Genomic DNA, 19,894 nt, shown 5'->3' on the forward strand with positions numbered 1-19,894 from the left:
GGCCTCCCAGGGCCACCTCAGCACGCAGCAACAGCAAACACGGGCCACAGTCCAGTGGTCCAGGACAGAAAGGTACTCATGGCAAGAGCCACGAGACAGTACCGCTGTGGGGCAGGTGACAACACACAGGGGCTGGCCAGGGGCTTCTGTGTTCTGGACCTTACGGGACCCGCAAGGCCTCTCTGACCTTAACCGAGGGTAGGAGAGTGACAGGAGAGAGGAAACTCCACTAGCGGTATCATCAGCTGCAAAGTCAGGTAGTGCTGACCATGCAGACCCCACCGTCCTCACTGCCACCACCAGACGGGACAGAAGCACGACAGGCAGAAGCACCCCAGACTCGGCGCCCGCTGCCAGCCACCCAGCCCCGAAACGACCAGCACCCCCAGGGCTAGCAAAGCAAAAGCAACAGCTGATACACAACCGACTGGGCTGGATGCTTTGGAGAGAACGTGGACGTGGTAACAGGATGTGCTTCCTCAGAACGTACAGTCTGGCGAACGTGCAGGCCTGGCTGCTGCTTCGGTCCTCAAGTGTCTACACAGAAGTGGGTGTCTGTGGTCTGTCCCACGTTCACACTCACAGCAGGCAGGGCAGCCGAGGCCTCTCGGGTCTTTTCTCAGCATCTCCCAGGGGGCCTTTATTATCATACCCAACGTAACTCCTCCCATCTCTTCATTTTCCGTTTTATTACAAAAGTGGTATGCGTTTATTGTAGCAAAGTTAGGAAATGGTAAAATGCAAAAGAAACACGTCGGAACTCACCAGTGACCCATGGTCCACTGACAATGAACACTAGCGGTCAGAAGACAGCCTTCTCGTCTCCTATGTATAAAACCACACGTGGCGTCCCGCCTTGAAGCAAAAGCGGCCCGTGGACCACACGTGCGTGCCTGAACTCTCCCTGTGCTCACTCAAGCTGACAGGCCCCAAAGCTGCGACCCATACCCGGAGGTCCCTCTGTCTTTCCTTGCTTAGGCTCAGTTTAGGGCCTGCCGGGTGCACACCACCTCTGCAGGGCCCCCCCAGGCATCGGGCACGCACTGGGGGTAGCCTGTGCATGGGTCACATCACCAAGCTGGCCGCTCCAGGGGCAGAGCTCCCAGGACAGGAGCTCCCAAGCCCAGCCTGGGGGTCCTCCACCCCAACCTCAGCAGAAAGCAGATGGGGGCCCCGTTTGGGGTCTTCCTCCCGATCACCATGCCAGAGAGGCTCCCACTCAGGAGGCCCTGGAGGAGAGGCTGGGGCTGGGTGTTCCTGTCGACATCTACTCAGACTCCATCCGACTCTGTCACAGAAGAAATCTCCCTCTGGTTTCCCAGGTCCCATGGACCAGAAAGAGTAGCACGGGAGTGGCTGGGCATTCATCCCTGCTCACGAAGCAAAACAAATGCCCAGGGGACTCCCTTCAAGCCCGAGCCAGAGTGGGGGGCTGGTGACAGGCAGCGCATGCTCCTGCTAGATGCAGACCCACCTGTGGCCCGTGCCCCACAGCCAGAGGCCCGGCCACGTGCCCAAGCGCCAGGTCCCTGCACGAGTGTGTGGTGCTCCTGACGGGGGACCCTGCCTGGGGTGCAGGGCAGCTCTGACTCCAGGGGTCTCCTCCGCAGGGGGGTCACAGCCTGCCCTGAATCAAAGCTGACAAACCCGACCCGGCAGTGAGAGTCCACAGCTCTGTTGGTGTGGCTACTTTCCCTTCGCCTAGCCTTGAACCACACAGACCCAGTCAGCGCGTAAGCACGCTGGGGGAACCTGGGGGCGCAGACAGAAACGGGCAGGCGCCCCTGCCCCTAAGGGCCTGCAGCAGCCCCCTCCGCGGTGGCTCCGATGCTCAGTCCCTGAAGTCCTCAACAGTGATCCCGGCCAGCCTGCCCGGGCAGCCCCCTCTTCCCGGTGAACCGGTGACTGAGCGGCTCCCCAAGGCTCCCACCACACCTCCCGCAGAGCTCGGGACGCCGACTGGCGCCACGGAGCTCTGACGGCCAAGGCTGCGTCACTCAGAGGACATCCTCGTTTGAACTCCTAGCGGAAGCCGGGTGTTCAAACACCAAGACTTGCTTAGAAAGAGTGACGCACGTGGGGTGTGACAACACAGCAGCCGGGGAGGTTGTCCTGGAGAACGGCACCCGCGCTGATGATGCTGGGCTTACCTGCGCGCCCCTGGAGTAGGACCTGAAGATGGTGCAGAACCTGCCCTGGCCCGATGTGTCCCTGCAACACAGGGGGCGGGGGACGCAGCACGCACAGCATGAATCCTGGGAGGCACGCGCCCCCCCCCCCCCCAGCGTGCCCTGGCTGACCCCCACGGGCCTCTGTTCCCTGGAACCCTGCCCCGCTGGGCTGGAGAACCCCACCCCTGTGGGATTTTACGCCTCCACACTGAGGTTCTGGAAAATGCTCCTTAACGTGTAGCCCAGTAAAGGGCAAGGGGAGAGCGGCCATGACCACTGTGGGAATGAGTCTCTACGGGAACAGGGAGCTGGGCTCGGACTTTCGGGTTCTGCTCCACGGAGCGAAGTCCATTCCACACTGACATAGGGTCTGTGCAAATGGCTATGCACGTGAATGTAAACCAGGACGCCCCCCGGTCTCTTTAAGGGTTCCTGACTCACTTCAGGCACTGTGCAATGACACTGAGGTGCCACAGCCCCTGCCCCCAGGCACCTTGCCTGGCATGGCCTGACTCACCAGAGTTCCAGCTTGACCCGCCGTCCATCCAGCAGGATAGTGGTCGTCTTATAGTCGATGCCTGCAAGGAAGCAGAGGGCAGCTGTAGGCGACGCCTGGGAACGGGCCCGCCAGGGCCGAGAGGTGTGCCACCCCACCTGAGCCTTCCTGTGGCTCCAGCCCAGCAACCCGAGCTGGCCACCCCCGTGTTGCCCCAAGAGCCCCGGCTGCAGGAGGATGGCTCATCTCCATGCTGACCTACTTCCTGTAGGTCCTGTCGTCGACCTCCCGAAGGCTCGGTGAGCTTCTGGGTCCTTGGGCTCAATACAGTCCCCAGGTACTGGCAACTGGAGCGTGGTGGGAGCATTATTAAGGGTAAAGTAATTCCTAAAATGCCATTTCCCTGGAGAGCCTTCTGAAAGACCTATGCTTGCCATATCTTTAGTGTTTATTTTTTCACGCTTTCACGTAAAGAGAAGTCGGCAGGAGCAGGGACACTTAGCTTACATGTAACATCTTCTAGTGCTTTGTGGGCCATCTGGAAACTTTGCACAAGCTCTGTCTTCCCTCCACCTCTTTAACCCTTAAATATCTCACAGGTTTCTTGTCTTTTCATAACACTTCCTCCAAGAGGGCTTGCAAATGGGCATTTTTTTTTTTTAAATTTTTTTTTCAACGTTTTTTATTTATTTTTGGGACAGAGAGAGACAGAGCATGAACGGGGGAGGGGCAGAGAGAGAGAGGGAGACACAGAATCGGAAACAGGCTCCAGGCTCCGAGCCATCAGCCCAGAGCCTGATGCGGGGCTCGAACTCACAGACCGCGAGATCGTGACCTGGCTGAAGTCGGACGCTTAACCGACTGCGCCACCCAGGCGCCCCGCAAATGGGCATTTTTAATGCAGGTGCTGTTCTCACACTGTGCATATGGCACACCCACTCCGGCACCGGTGCCTCTACCCTCGCTGTGCCTCTGCCTGGCGAACTCCCAAGTGTGCCCCTAAACCTGGCTCCCACGCGTCAAAAGACATTCGACAGAATGAAGATGGAATCCACAAAATGGGAGAAAATATTTACACGTCACGTATCTGATGAGGGGCTGATATCCAGAATAGAGAAGGAAACACGACAATGAAAAAAACAACAAAAAATCCAATTAAGAAATGGTCCAAAGACTTGGGTAGACATTTCTCCAAAGAAGATACAGAAATGACCAATAAGCACACGGAAACAGCACCCATCATCAGGAAAAATGCAAATCAAACCACAACGAGATGTCACCGCGCACCATTCAGACAGTTCTAGAAAAACAAACGAACAAACAAGAAAATAACAGGCGCTGGTAAGGATGTGGAGAAACTGTACCGTCGTGCACGGCGGGGAGGAACAGAAAAGGGCGCAGACACACGGAAAACACTCAGGTGATGCCTCAAAAAATTAAACACCATTACTTTATGATGCAGAAATTCCACTTCTGGGTGCACAACCAAAAACGAAAGCAGGGAATCAAACACGGATGTATTTCCACACCCACGCTCACTGCAGCATCATTCACAGCAGCCAAAAGGCGGGAGGAGCTCATGGGCCCATCGGCGGATGGGTAGAATGTGGTCTGTCCACGCAGCGGACTAGCCCTGTACCTTAAAGGGGAGGAGATTCCGACACGCGCTCGGACGCGGATGGACCTCGAGGACGCCGTGGTCAGTGACATAACGCCTGTCACGGGAAGACGGTGCGGGTGCCCCTGGGGACAGAAGGAGACGGTGGTCCCCAGGGGCAGGGGAGGGGTGGGCACAGAGCTTCCGCTTGGGGCCGTGGGAGAGCTGTGCGGATGGGCGGCGGTCGTGGTCCCACGCAGCGGGGATGCGCCTCCTGCCACTGAACTGCGCTTCTAGAAACGCTTAAGGCGGGGAACTTCGACTACGTACGCTTTACCACAACACACAGAAAAGGGAGAAGACTGTCTTGTACACATTCTCAAGTGACAGAGACACTTCTCGGAAGAAGCAAACTCAGGCCTGTCCCACCGTCTTTCCTCGACACCTGCCCTTCCCCTGACCCTCAGAGGAAGCTCCTGTAATTCTGTCAAAAAAGCAGCACAGGTTTGACCCGAAACTCGCCTCCTTTTGGTTCTGGCTCTACAGCTGCTGTGAGATGGACCACAGGAGGATCATGTGGGAAACAGAGATGACCAGAAAGGTTGTTGGTGTGGACGCCCATCCTCCGGGCAACATCTCCTCCGGGTGGCCATCAGCCCGGCAGGCTTGGGCCTCGGGGACTGGACACCGCCCAGGACGTCTCTGAGGCTCCCAGGAAAGGGGCCGCCCTGACGCCAAGTCCCCCCGAGGCAACTCCCGGAAGCCCAGCTGGGAGCCGCAGGGAGGAGGGCGCGCCCGGGAAAGGCCCCGGAGACGACGTCGACGTGGACCGCACCGTGTGCAGCCCGGCACCCCGCTGACCTGTCTGCCTGCGCTCCACCCGACCCAATGCGGCAGCGCGTCCACGGCGGTCTCCGGTCTCTGCCCACCGGCAGCTCCACTGAAGGCCTGGCCATGCGCACAGCGGGACCCACGCAGATGGGCACTCGGAGCTGGGAGCCAGACCGAGGGGAGGGTCCGCTCTGCTCCTGGCCCCTCCTGCCGCACAGCCCACCCAGCTTAGGTCAGAGGGCTCCCAGAACACAGGGTTCTCGGGGAAGGCCACACAGGAGAGCCCGGAGACGGCTCGGAGCCATGCCCTCCCATCCCCGAGGAAGACCGGGCAGCCCGTGCGAGGGGCCTGCGGAAAGCAGACAGCAGGGCCCAGCTGCAGGTGGCCTGGTCGCTGGCCGAGAGGTCCAGATGGGGCAGAGAGCTTCGTGACTGCCCTGCCCCACATCCCCACCTCCCAAATCTGGACAGAAACTTAAAGCGTACTTTTTAGAGCCTTAGAAAACACAGACGAGAGTCCAAAGAGAAAGGCAGGATCTCCCTGCCGTAAACCTGTGCCGGAACCAACCATACTTCAGTGCTGAGTCGGCTCGGACACGTCTCGGGTCTCCAGATCTGTTGCTGGAGAATTTCAATCCTCCTCCCCCTACTTCAGCCCCTCAGTCCATAAATACCGAGCGTCTCTTGGAAAACATGATAACCAGAGGCTTCATTCAAAATGCTGAGTGGCTTGTATGGCACAGTCGCGACCGCTGAGAACAGAATCAGCTAGCGGGGGCAGGAACAGCTGCCCGAGGGCACCGGGGGCGACCGGGCCTCTCACGGGCTGGGCCCCAGCCACCGCAGTGCACGCGCTCAACGCACGAAGCTCAAACACAAGGAGGAGTCATCCTGGGCAGGTCTCAGGCCCAAGGACTTACGAACACTCTCTGGACGGACCACAGGGCACTGGGAGGCCAGGAGGGGCCAGGGGCAGGTGGCCAGAGGCACCCAGGGGAGACAGGTGCTGTTCTGATTCACGATCCTTCTTATTTAGTTAGTTTATTTATTTTGAGAGAGACACAGACAATGCAAGTGGGGAAGGGGCAGAGACAGAGACAGAGAGAGAGAGAATGAATCCCAAGCAGGCTCCGCAGTGTCAGCACAGAGCCCCATGCAGGGTTCAAACTCATCAAGAGCGAGGTCATGACTCATTTACCCCTTGGATAAACACCCAGTAGTGCAATTGCTGGGTCCTAGGGCAGTTCTGGTTTTAATTTTTTGAGGAGCCTCCATACTGTTTTCCAGAGTGGCTGCGCCCGTTTGCTTTCCCATCTGCTGCTCTGTCTAGTTTAACTTCTAAACGCTCTTGCTGGCCCTCTGAACGCTCCTTTCGAATAACACCGTGTTCCTAGTTCTTGGAGCCAGTATCTCTGGACCTCAGGTAACACTACTACTTAGTAGATTGTTGTCTTCCTCACAGTGGGGCAGCGCCTGGATGTCCACCCGAGAGACCCTAAGAAGCTGCAGGATGTTCGGCGACTCTACTGACGCGGGGCTCCCGGCAGAGCTGCCTGGAGCCTCGGGGGGCGTGCAGGTCCTTCCTCCTGGACTTGGGACTGTCCCAGCAGAGAACTGGCTGCCGCCTCGGGGCAGCACGGGAACACCGCCTGAGCACCAGAGGCAGGGCTGGCCGGCCCTCCACCACGCCTGAGCCTCGCCGGGAGCAGACCTGCGGTGCCCCTGCCCAGCCGCCCCCCAGCCCAGCTCAGCCCTGCCTTCCGGCGCTGAGCTCAGAGGGGCCCGGGGGCCCTGCCGGCGCCTCGCAGCCTCCTTCGGGCTTCTGCACTTCATCCTGGCAGCGGTACCTGCTTCCCAACCTGTCAGCCTCTCTCACCTGACGGAGTCACGGGTTTTTGAGACTGTCTTTTCTATTGTTTTACTGGGGTCTCTGAGTGGAGTGGCAATTCACCTGACACAAATTACCCTTTACATTCCTACTCTACACCAGGCATCGTTCCGGGAAGTAAAGGGGCTCACATCGCTGCCAGCTGTACCACAGCTGCACCGGGGGCAAGAGCGACCCAGGGTCCCTCCAGGGAGACATTTAGAGACCGTGGGGACATGTCTTGCTGTCACAAGCTCAGGAGGCAGAGGCCAGGGACTCCGGGTGAACTGCCATGCACGTGATCACTGTGCAGCACAGGGAATCATCCTGAGTCCTGAAAACACCTCCAACATCTGGCCAGGTGTTTGCACAGGTGAAGTTCCCGTGGCCCTCACTCTGAGCGGAGATCCTGACCTGTCCTGCGCAGCGTGTGTGTCCCAGGCGCACACCACACTTGGCAGGGACGCCACCACCTTGTGAACCACGGGTGTCTCGTTTGTGCGGAATTTTACCGAAAGTTCTTTACCATTTTGGGGGAAAAAATCACATCACCCGTCGTAACACGGGTGTTACACGCACCGGGTACGTTTCCACCGCCCCCGCCTCGGCATCTAGTACGACGGCGCACGAGCACAGATGGTGCAGGGGGCGAGCACTTCTCCACTTCGCCTTGCAGCGCGCCTGCGCGTGCGGGATCTGGCTCTGCGTGCAGGCAGAGCACGTGACCCGGAACCAGCCTCACTCCGCTCCGTTTCGGGGCGGTGGGGGCGTGTGCAAAGCCCTGGTCCAGCGAGGCCTGCCAGGGCCGAGGATGGCGCCGGCCACCGCCCCCCGACACCATGTCCCTGCGTCACTGGCCTCGAGTCCCTGCCCTTGACAACAGCCCGGACAGTGCGAGGTGAGCAGCTCCCGGCCCCAGGAAAACACCAACAGAGGCTGGAGGGGCAGGAACACCATAATCACGGGCTGAGGACTGCGGCGTTCTTCGAAGAGACGGGTCGGAGAGGGGAGGTGGAAGGAGGAAGCAATGGTGCAGAAAAGGTCATGAGGTTTCAACTTTCGGGAACGCCAGGTTTTGACAGTGTCCCCCTCCCGGCTGGTTTGGGGGACTCACCAAGGTACGCCTCTCCCGCCGAGACCACCTCACCAGGGGCTGTGACCAGAGCTGCAGGCGTGCGCAGGATGAAGGCTGGCCACGGGCGGCACCAACCAGCAGGACATGACCCTCTGTCGCCCCTGGCCTCTCACGCTTGGGGGTGGGACGCCTGCCACCAGGTGGGGCGTCGGTGGCCACGTGGCCAGCCTGTCAAGACAAGGTGGCACAAGAGCCACGCCGCTGGCCCGAGTGGAGGTGTGATGTCCCAACAGGAGTCACCCGACAGAACAGGCCGCGGGTCGGGGCGCCTGGGTGGCTCAGTGGGTTAGGCGGCCGACTTCGGCTCGGGTCATGATCTAGCGGTCCGTGAGTTCTAGCCCCGCGTCGGGCTCTGTGCTGACAGCTCAGAGCCTGGAGCCTGCTTCATATTCTGTGTCTCCCTCTCTCTGGCCCTCCTCTGTTCATGCTCTGTCTCTCCCTATCTCGAAAATAAATAAACGTTAAAAAAAAAAATTATAAATAAATAAAGAACAGGCCGCGGGTCACACGCTCTCCGCCTCAGCTCCCTCCTTCAGACCTTCACCAATGCCCACGCGACTGTCAGCACCAACTGAGGACCACAGACCCCCCCCCAAGAAGACCCCCTGTCACCAGGAATTACATGGAACTCATGGTGAGAGGAACACACCAAAAAGAACCAAGTGTCTTCGGCTACCCGCCCGGTCAGCTTGACTTTGTGCGGAAACTGAGATTGTTGGCTCAGTTTTCCACTGTGGAGAGGGACCAGGGGCTGTTCAGAATGGAGACCCTGCACACAGCCTGGCTGACCTCTGGGCGTGGCCCTTTCCCACACGCCTGCAGGACCCGTCTGACGGGACCCGTCTGACGGGAGCGGGCAAGGAAGGGTGTCTCGTCACCTGCCCAGACAGCACGTGTGTCGCACCACCTCTCTGAGCTTCCACACTTTTTTCTTTAATGTTTATGTATCTTGAGAGAGAGAGAGACAGAGCAGGAGCAGGAGCGGTGCAGAGAGAGAGAGGGAGACACAGAACCTGAAGCAGGCTCCAGGCTCCGAGCTGTCAGCACAGAGACCATGACCTGAGCTGAAGTCGGACGCTCAACCGACTGAGCCACCCAGGCGCCCCCTGAGGGTCCAGTCTTTATGGAAAAAAGGCAACACTAAATGGGTAATTATCCAGCTACTGTACAACATGATTAAAAGCCACAGGAGGACTTTTTTTTTTTTTTTCAAAGTAAGCTTTATGCTCAATGTGGCACTTGACCTCACAACCCTGAGATCAACAGTCACATGCTCTACCAACTGAGCCAGCCAGGCACCCCACAGGAGGACTTTGTAAAAATTCCTCACAGTAAGGGGGGCCTGGCTGGCTCTGTTGGTTAAGCGTCCGACTTTGGCTCAGGTCATGATCTGTGCCGCGTCAAGCTCTGTGCTGACAGCTCAGAGCCTGGAACCTGCTTTGGATTCTCGATCTCTCTCTCTCCCTCTCTCTCTCTCTCTCTCTCTCTGTGCCCCACCCACCCACTCACACTCTCTCTCTCCCTCTCTCTCTCTCTCTGTGCCCCGCCCACCCACTCACTCTCTCTCTCTCTCTCTCTCTCTCTCAAAAATAAATAGGGGCACCTGGGTGGCTCAGTTGGTAAAATGTCTGACTTTACCTCAGGTCATGATCTCATGGTTCATGGGTTCAAGCCCCACGTTCGACTCGTGCTGACAGCGCAGAGCCTGCTTGGGATTCTCTGTCTCCTCTCCGCCTCTCCTGCCCCCACCTCCTCAAAATAAATAAAGAAACTTAAAAAATAATAAATAAAACATAAATTTTTTTAAATGCCTCACAGTGAGAGGAAGTTTATAAAAAGGAATTTAAAAAGGAACGAAACAGAACGAAACAAAATGCTAATTGGTGTCTTCCTTTGAAACTCACGTGCCAGCGGTGTCCCGAGGCAGAGGAGGCCAACCCCGCAGGCTGTCCCCACCGCAGCGGCCCACTGACGGGAGTGGGTCCCCGGCGCTCGGGGCGAGCACGCTCCCACAGCGACACCACCCACGGAGCTCCCGGACCCCACCTCCCAGCGTGTGCTTCCAAGAGGACCGGGCGTCTAAACCCAGCACAGGCAGCTCTTGTTTCCTAAATGTTACTCCCCAGGGAAGGCAGGTGAGCTGTCCTCAAGTCCCCAAAGATAGCCGGGAAGCAGAAGAGGAATGTTGGTCTTCCAAGAACCGGAAAAAGCTTCCCGCAGCGCAGGTGGACACACAGAACGCCCTGGGACCCACACTCCGGCCTCAGGCCCAGGTGGCCCCGGCACGTACGTGTGCAGCCTTCACGCCGCCCCCCCCCCTCCCCCGGGGAAGGCCACGGCACATGCCTGTGCTGAGGAGATGTGCGTCGCAGCACAGGGCACGCTTGGGGACCCACAAGGGAACTGCACACGCCCCCAGCGGATAGGAAGCAATGGTGGGCAGCGTGGCAGGCACTCTCACATGGGCCCGGGGTCCCGCCCCTCGCCTCGAGGGTGGTGGGAACTAAGACTTGCTACTGACCTGTGGAGGGGGGCCAAGGTGATGGACGTCCCTCCACGATCATGTTGCATGGGACCATGCCGCTGGCAGCGTCTACCTCGCTGGCTCGATGGGGCAGGCCGCCCACGCCCAGCCCCACGCAGCTGGGAAGCGAGGCGGTGAGCACTGCCGACCCGAGCCTCATGCCAACACGAACTTGAAAAGGATTCTTCCTGTCCCGGCCCACACCTGACTGCAGCCCGAGAAAGACCCTGAGACCCAGTGAGCATCCAGCTACACTGTGACCAGACTTCTGACTCACAGAAACTATTTGCTGATAGAGTGGGTGATGTTTGTAGTAATTTCTTAGTCGGCTCGGGCTACTGTGACAAAATACAGAAACTGGGTGGTTTATAAACAACAGAGATTTACTTCTCGCGGCTCTGGAGGCTGGAAGTTGGAGACAAGGCCCCAGCAGAGCCTATATGTGGTGAGGGCCAGCTTCCTGGTTCATGGACAGCGGGAGGGGCCAGGCAGCCCTGGGGGGGGGGGGTGTCTCTTCTACAAGGGCACTGATCCCACTCCTGAGGCTCCACCCCCATGACTGAGTCACTTCCCAAAGGCACCGCCCCTGACCATTCCCTGGGGGGTCAGGAGACACAAACATCAGTCCACAGCAATAACTAAGACCACCAGTACCTACCAGAAATGCAGACCTGCATCCCTCTCACCAGCCTATAAAAATCTAACCAAACCAACAAGATACAGAGAACTTTTCATGACGGTGTGGTGGGCAGAATAATGCCCTCGCCCTGTCCCTGGGGATGCCCTCCTCCTAATCCCTGGAGCCTGTGAACATGCATCCCACAAGGCGAGGGGACCCTGCAGGTGCACCTGGGTAGTTGTGCGCTTTGAGAGGGAGAGCGCCCTGGGTCATCCGGGTAGGCCTGAGGTGTGATGTGTCAGGAGCCCTAAAAGATGTGGACTCTTTCCCGGCGGAGTCAGAGATGAAACTGAAGGAGGAGAGACTCCGAGTCTGAAAGGGACTTGACCCCGCTTTGAAGGCGGAGAAAAAGGAAGGTGGGCGAGGCATGTGGGTGGTCTCCAGAAGCTGGGGCAGCTACTGGTTCACGGTCAGCAAAGACAAGGGCGGGACGGGCCCATGAGCAAGGAAACAGACCTCCCCTAAAGCCCACAGAAAGGAGAGCCCAACCCCCAGCGTCCTGCCTGCTGACTTGTGACCACATAACTAACTGTAAGATAATGTGTTACAGCACTAACAGGGCTCGAGTACCTTGTGTAAAAGTAACTAAAGGTTAATTACTGCATTATTAACAAACTAAAGCCCACCCACTGGGGGGTGGTGAAGTAACAGAAGGTGATCCTAAGGACCCAGTGCTGCAAGGCTGTTACAAAGTAACAGGATAAAAGGAAGGCAGATGAACTGTCACCCCGCCACCACGGGACCACATGGAAACCAGTTTGGTGTCTTTTAAGGCTGGAGTAAACCCACTCACCAGTGTATCCCCGACAGAAACGTATACATACAGTCACCAGAAACAGGTATGAGAATGTTCCTAGGAACACCGTTCAGAAAAACCCAAACACGGAAGCCATGCAAAAGTCCACTGCAGAAGAAGAGATAAACGCACTGCAGTCCTCACAAGTGGAATGCTACATAACACAAAGGTGTGAGATGTGCGTCTACATCTCAAAGAAAATGGAGAAAGAGAGGGCGTGCGGAGGGGGGGGGGGGCCTCAGTCAGTTGAGCTTCGGCTCAGGTCATGATCTCACAATTCGTGAGTTCGAGCCCCGTGTCTGGCTCTGTGCTGACAGCTCAGAGCCTGGAGCTACTTCAGATTCTGTGTCTCCCTCGCTCTCTGCCCCTCCCCTGATCATGCTGTGTCTGCCTCTCTCAAAAATTAATAATTAACATTAAAAAAAATTTTTTTAAAGAAATGAAAACGGAGAAAGAGAATCCAGACACACAAGAGTGCTGTGTGATTCCACTTCTAGAAAAACCCCAGAAATACAAATGAGTCTGTAACATGAAAACCAGAGTTTGCCAGATCTGGCAGCAGACAGGCCGACGCAGAGACCACGGGTGTCCGATGGCTTCTCAGGTGTGCACACCTGTCAACACTCCCTGAACTGCAAATTTTAAATGGATCCAGGCTTTTGGTACACAGGTTATACCTCGTAGTTTGATTAATAAGAAAAAAAAAATGCCGACAACAGCAAGCATTTGCCAAGATGTAACGCAGTATTGGTGGTGGGAATTCAGAATGACAGAGGGCTTTGGACACAGTGTGGCAATTTCTTATGAATTAGGCAGACACGCACACATGTGACCTAGCAACCCCACTCGCAGAGGCACATTTACACAAGGACGTGTGAGCTGGGAATGTGTTTCATGCCACTAAATCACACACGTAACAAACGGCCAACATAATATGCACATGTACCACAAAAACAGATGTTTAAAAAAACTTTAAGGATTTGTTCAAGAACGTTCGCTCATACTGCCATTGTTCACAACAGCCCAAATCAGGAGATACTCTGAAGTGTATTGACAGGTAAAAGGATAAACGAATTGGGGTCTATGTGCGCAAAGGAACGGGGCTCAGGAACAGGAGAGACGGTTATGGTGTGCGCCCCGGCCAGTCTCACGTACGTCCTGCCAGGTGAAAAAACCAACAACGCAAAGGACCATCTTGCGTGACTCAATTTACAGGAAGTTCTGGAGAGGCAAAAGTAACCTTATAGTGACAGGAAGCAGACCCTCGGGGGTCGGGGGCTGGACTCCCAAGGGCCATGGCAGAATGTGTAGGCAAAGTGGAAACGTTCCCTACGCCAAATAAGGCAGTGGTTATGTAGGTATGCGCGCTGGTCAACTCCTTGAACTGTACACTTGAAATGGGTACATCTCATCACACGTACATTAGATCTCAATAAACTTTATTTAAAAAAATGATAAACCCACAGGATAGGACCTGTATGGAGTTTAGGTTAACAGGCCCTTTGACCGCCAGCGGCTGAACTACCCTACGAGATGGGTCTGAACACTGACCAGAGCTGGATGCCGAGGGCACAGATGTTCTGGAACAGGGACAGCCCGCTAGCTCCTAGTGCCTGCCCTTCTACAGGCCAGGGTCTGCCACTGTGGGCCCAAGTAAGTCTGTCGCTGGGGAAAGAAGGCAGGGGCTGCCTGGGGAAGGACAGAAAAGGAAGCAGAAGTTACCTAATCAATTTCAAAATGCCTTTCTAGGCTACATGCTGGCTTTCAGGAGGGCTCTGGGCCACTTTGTGGACCGGTTTCCGTGAAAGAGCTTTTCCTTAATGCCTTAAAACCCACAGCAGAGCAAACCAAAGCAAAAGCTTTCATAAACAGCAAGCACCCCTTGTGCACAAAACTTGGCAAAATAAAGAATGCTTACAAAAAATACAAAAATTACTCATAAGCCCAAAATTCAGAGATAACACACCATAATGTTTTTTCGTATTTCATTGCCCAATTCTTTCATTTGACACACATTTATACACTATGTAATTAGACATACTTTGCCCACTTAACAAGATATCAAAGATTTCCTCATTTCATTGAATATTCACTGGTCATTCCTCCAAACAAACATTGTTTGTTTTGTTTATGTGTGTGTGTGTGTGTGTGTGTGTGTGTGTGTGAGAGAGAGAGAGAGAGAGAGAGAGAGAGAGAGAGAGAGAGAGAGAGGAGGGAGGCAGGCAAAGGGAGACACAGAATCCCAAACAGGCTCCACGCTCAGTGCAGAGCCCGACACGGGGCTGGATCTCACAACCCTGGGATCAAGACCTGAGCCAAAATCAGGAGTCAGACACTCAACTGACTGAGCCACCCAGGCACCCCAAACCAGCATTTTTCTTTCTTTCTTTCTTTTTTTAAAAATAAATAAATATATATATATGTATATATATATATATTTTTTCATGTTTATTTATTTGGGGAGGGGGGCAAGAGAGAAAGAGAGAAGATCCAAAGTGGGCTCTGTGCTGACCCGAGAAAGCCTGATGCAGGGCTTGAACACACAAACCATGAAATCATGACCTGAGCCAAAGTCAGACACTTAACCAAGTGAGCCACCCAGGTGCCCCCAAACCAGCGTGTTTTTTTGTTTTGTTTTTTTTTTTAATTTTTTTTAATGTTTATTTATTTTTGAGACAGAGAGAGACAGAGCATGAATGGGGGAGGGCCAGAGAGAGAGGGAGACACAGAATCGGAAGCAGGCTCTAGGCTCTGAGCCATCAGCCCAGAGCCTGATGCGGGGCTCAAACTCACAAACCGTGAGATCGTGACCTGAGCTGAAGTCGGACGCTCAACCGACTGAGCCACCCAGGTGCCCCCCAAAGCAGCGTTTTTAAAGGCTATGTAGTATCTCACTCTACGAATATACCATATATCTACTGCTGGACCGTTAGAAAAAAAAAAAGAAAAAAAAAAAGCCTTGACTTTCTTCAGTTGTGTCCCCTATTATCCCTCAGGAAAGATTCCTAATTACTTAGGTCAAAAGGGAAGGCTCTTTAAGGCTCTGGATAACACATGTTGCTGACTCCCTTACAGCACAAAATACATACCCCGGCACATTTTTAACGTTGAGTGTCACCAGATTTTCTCTGTAATATACTTACACAATTACTTTGCAATATACTTACTTAATTTTAAAGTTAAACATCTCAGGGTGCCTGGGTGGCTCCGTCGGTTAAGCGTCTGACTTTGGCTCAAGTCATGATCTCACAGTTCGTGAGTTCAAGCCCCACAATGGGCTCTGTGCTGACAGCTCAGAGCCTGGAGCCTGCTTCGGATTCTGTGTCTCCCTCTCCCTCTGCTCCTAACCCACTCGGGCTTTGTCTCGCTCTCTCTCTCTCTCTCAAATATAAAATAAAGAAACAATTTAAAAAAATGAAGTTCAACTTCTTTCCCTGCATTGTTTTTCGTTAGAAGCCCACCTCTGACAACTCTGTGTGGCCCTGGCCAAGCGACTTAAAATGAGGGAGATCCTCTTACTGATGATACTACCACCAAGTTGTTCTCACTTATCCAGGAACCTGCTCCCCGCCAGCCCCAGTGACCACGAGAGCTGTAAGCGTGCACACGCACCCAGGACCTCTGGCTCCCGCGGGAGAGCCAGGTCACACACGAGCGCGGCAGCCTCCGCACGGTGATGCGAAGCCACGTGCCACACCTCGGCTGAGATCTGTGCTCAGGGACAGAGCTGGTCCCTGTCCAAACAGCATCTATAAGGAAATCAGACTCCGCTCCCGACGTCTTCCGGCACTCCGAAGACTGCCGACATCAGACCCAGGAAGGACGAAACCACCCTGTTCCTTCAGTTGCTCAAGGCCGTACACAGTGTTTTCAAGTCCGGATACTGTCACCGAACCCACTAGCCGTCCCCCGAGCGAGGTGTTGCACAGACCTGATGACCAGGGGCTCACCCGAGCTCGGCCTGGGTGATGGGCACTGCTGCCCAGGAAGGTCCAGGTTGGCGATGACCCAGCTCCTGACTGTCCGTACTCTGACGCTTTCCAAGATCCGCAAAGTGTCTGCCTGTGGCCAGCACTCGGGCCTTCTTCCGTTCTCTGTTCTTGCTGAGAGATGCCGGCACGTTCTCTTCCAGGAGGCTGGCCTCCTGACACCAGGCCCTCTGCATTCCTTCCTGGTTAGACCACTCCTGACCTTCCCTCCCTCCTCGCGATCCCGAAGCCCTGTCTTTCTGAGCACCGGCCGCTCACCCTGCACAAATCACTTCCCAAATCGCCTCCCCCTCACGCATTCCAGCCAAAGGGCCGTACCCCTCTGGACATAAACGCCTAGCACCATGAAGGGCCAAAGCTTGTCTGGTGGTACCCCACCGTCCCGCTCGTGTCCTGGGGTCCCCACCACATCCGTCAGTGCCAGGCTTACCCGGTCACCTGTGTTCCCCTGGCTCCCCTCTACCCTCCGAAGGACACACATCCACAGTCGATGAGGTACCCAGCGCTCCAGTCTTGGCAGGAGACAACTGCACGCTGGGGACACTTCACTACTTCTCCTTCACTACCAGGTCCACGTGAGCACAGTCACAACAAGCAAGCCTCGGGTGTCCCCTGGCTCAAAGTGCAAGTTCATTTTGTTCACTTGTATTTACTCTCACTCCCAAAAGACTTAAGGGGCCCACTTTCCCACCCTAAGGGCGACCCAATACACCCAGCCTTGGCGCAGTCGGCCCCCTTCCGGGTCTCTGACACCTGCACTCACAGTCCCAGCCTCCTTCCCCTGAATGCCCAGGGCAGTAAACCCAGCCTCACGGGCCACCTTGTTCCAAGCCAGGGTGCTGGACACTGAGACCTTACTCCATTTTCTCCAAATGCCTGATGGCGACGCCCTGACCCGTGTGGCCCCAGGACCCACCAACACCCACACTAGGTGCTGCCCACTGCCGGGGGCCTGGCTGAAACTCCAGCCTCTCCCTTCTCCTCCTCACTGGCCACGGGCCCCAGACTAGGTATGTGGTCAACTTTTCAGGGACCGGCAAATTCGCACCTTACCAGTTACGAAAGGAAGTGACGTGGCTGAAAGACCCTTCCTGCCTGCGTCCTTTGCTCCCTGTTGCGGTCTCCTCCCTGAAACACACTTCGGTTTAGTTCATCATCCAAGCCACACGCTTGTTGGCGGGGACAATGACATTACGTGTACCCAACACGACAGGGCAATGTCACTGAGACACCTGTTCTGTTATCCGCTCGAGATTATGCAAACTGCTGCAGGTTGGAGGGAAAAAAAAAACTGAAAATTTAAAATATTCTATGGGGTGCCTGGGTGGCTCAGTCGGTTGAGTGTGCAACTTTGGCTCAGGTCATGATCTCACAGTTCGTGGGTCCAAGCCCCACAACAGGCTCTGTGCTGACAGCTCAGAGCCTGGAGCCTGCTTCTGACTCTGTGTCTCCCTCTCTCTCTGCCCCTCCCCTGCTCACTCTCTGTCTCTGTCTCTCTCTCTCAAAAAATAAACAATTTTAAAGAAAGTAAAATATTCTACCTACCCACTTTAAGAAAATTTAGGCAAGGCCATGCCAGTTCAAATTACAAATCAGCCTAGTCAGCTTGTCCGGAAGCAGAAACAGAACGTTGCCCCTCTCAGCCTGCCACCCTGTCCGGCTGGGGTAGGCCGATCTCTACATCACACACAGCGTAGGTGAGCGCCTCTGGCAAAGGGACAGGTAAGAAACCCAGCCCCGCACAGATGAGTCGCATACACTGGAAACTGGTGGTTTGCTGCCCTGGTTAGCCACTGACCCTGGGAGCTGCTGGGGCTCTGCCCCGCTGGTCACAGCTAGGAGAGAGGCAGGCAGGGCAGGAGCAATGCAGTGAAGGCAGAACAAATAGGCCTCAATGACTGGGCCCACGTCCCAGAGCAGCGGGGGAGGCAGCTCCAGGACCAGGGAGGGCACGTGGTGAGAAGAGGGCACCCACACCCATCAGCACCAGGTGCCCAGCAGCCACACTCCAGCCGACAAAGCCTGGAGAGAAGTGTCACCCAGGAACTCGGCCACCAGCTGCTCAGGGCCCAGGAGAAGGGGGTCGGGCAGCCAGCGCCTAGGGAGACAATGGGTGCCAGGCCCCGTGCTGCCTGTGACAGCTGCAGAGTCTCGGCTTGTCTGAGTTTTAGCTCCTCATCTGCAAAACGGGACGATGGTGGTGCTTCCGTCACAGGGTGGTGGATAGGACGAGATGACAGAGAGCCAAGGGGGAGCCCAGCACTGTGACCGTGCCGGGCACACCTCACACTCAGGGCCGACGCCCCTCTTGGAACCTGGCATCTGACAGAAGAAAGGTAAAGCCTAGTAAATCGCCCGGAAAACGGACAGAAGCCAGACACAAGCACCAACCACACACAGAGAAAGAAAAGAGACTACGAGGGGTTGTGCGGTGGCCCAGAGACGACAGCAAGTTTCTGTCAACACAGACACGCTGCACACGGGCCGCTTGTCCATTCAGGACACGCAGCAGTTGATGCCTCCCGGGTACACATCTCACTCCAACGCTGGGGACGAAGCAGCGGATGACGCGCCACAGGCATACCGTCCGGGACCCGTCCCGGCCCAGGAAAACAGCACGGCCTTTCCCCTGGGTTGGCGCTGAGGACACACACCAACTTCCAGCCAGGCGGGAAGAGACGTTCGGAACCGTCCGAGGAAGCACCGTGGAGCTGGGGGAACGGTGAGCTCCAGCCTAGCCAGCGGGTGGCTGGCAGGGGCTGTGGCCGACGCTCGGGACCGCCCCCCCCACGGGCACGGCAAGCGCTGTTCGCTCCCACAGACATCAGCGACCAGCAGGCCCCAGAAGCTCACGCAGACGTCACGCTTGCCTGGCTCCGTCCACACCCGTCACAAACGCCCCGCTCCTCCTGCTGACCCGCCAGCCACGCCTGAGGCGCAAAGCGCACCCAGCAGCTCCCAGCCACACCGACCGCGGGAGAAGCAGACAGGCCGGGATGGATTCGTGTCCGCTAGGGAGGCTTTCAGAACGTGGGCCTATCGACCACAGGGCACTTGCTCGTCAGCCCTCGAGCCTCATGGTGAAGACCTGTGGGCGCCAAGACGTTCGCTGCCCTCAGAAAGGTGGCAGCGGGCCCGTGCACCCACAGCAAGGGCGTCCCTGGGCTCCGGGGGCGGCCAGCACACGCCCCCAGGGCAGACGCAGAGCCGGGGTGCACTCGGGAGTAGAAGTTGCTCATGAAACACCCGCACCTCCTTCCAGCCAGCTCTCACAAGCAAGACCCCTTGGCACGTTGGTTCCGGAGCGTAACGTCCCGGCAGGTAGCCCGGCTGGACCTCTGGGCAGAGCACGCCTCTCCCCCAAAGACGGCGCCTGCCTCCTCTACAACCACTGCTGCGTATTTAGGGGAGACAGAGACCTCCTGCAGGGAACGGTTCCAGACCACGGAGACCTGCACGCACAGAGCACAGCGGCCCGGCCAGAGAGCAAGAGCCTGCTGCGGGCTCCCTGGGGCACAGGCACAGTGTCGCACACGGCTGTCCCCGCTGTGGGTGCCAGCACGAGGAAGGCCACCTGGATGACTCCCGCGTCTGCAAAGCCGAGAAGAACGACGCGCACTCACATACCTGCCTCAAGAACAAGCTAGGCGAGACTTCGATGCAGGTGAGGAATCAGGTCGGCCCAAGGAAGGGACTTTGATCACCCGTCCTCCACGAAGTGGGGATTTCCCTGCCATGGGGTATCCGCTCCTGGTCACAGGAACCATGCACGTTCAGGCAGAACACAAAGAAACCGGGAGAGACGCTGA

The 19,894-nt window shown here is 56.3% G+C and overlaps 1 protein-coding gene across 3 annotated transcripts in view; it reads right to left on the reverse strand.

The window, feature by feature from the left end:
* The window catches only part of RAB40C (RAB40C, member RAS oncogene family), a 29,782-nt gene that overhangs the window by 6,637 nt on the left and 3,251 nt on the right, over positions 1–19,894 (reverse strand). For all 3 annotated transcript variants that reach the window (XM_042971375.1, XM_042971374.1, XM_007093677.2), the window contains exons 3-4: positions 2,689–2,749; positions 2,151–2,211 (exon numbers count right to left, since the gene is read on the reverse strand). In XM_042971375.1, the coding sequence (XP_042827309.1) occupies positions 2,151–2,211; positions 2,689–2,749 (122 nt within the window). The remainder of the gene's footprint in view (positions 1–2,150; positions 2,212–2,688; positions 2,750–19,894) is intronic.

This window comes from Panthera tigris, chromosome E3 (genome assembly GCF_018350195.1).
Source record: "Panthera tigris isolate Pti1 chromosome E3, P.tigris_Pti1_mat1.1, whole genome shotgun sequence".
NCBI classification, from domain to species: Eukaryota; Metazoa; Chordata; class Mammalia; order Carnivora; family Felidae; genus Panthera; species Panthera tigris.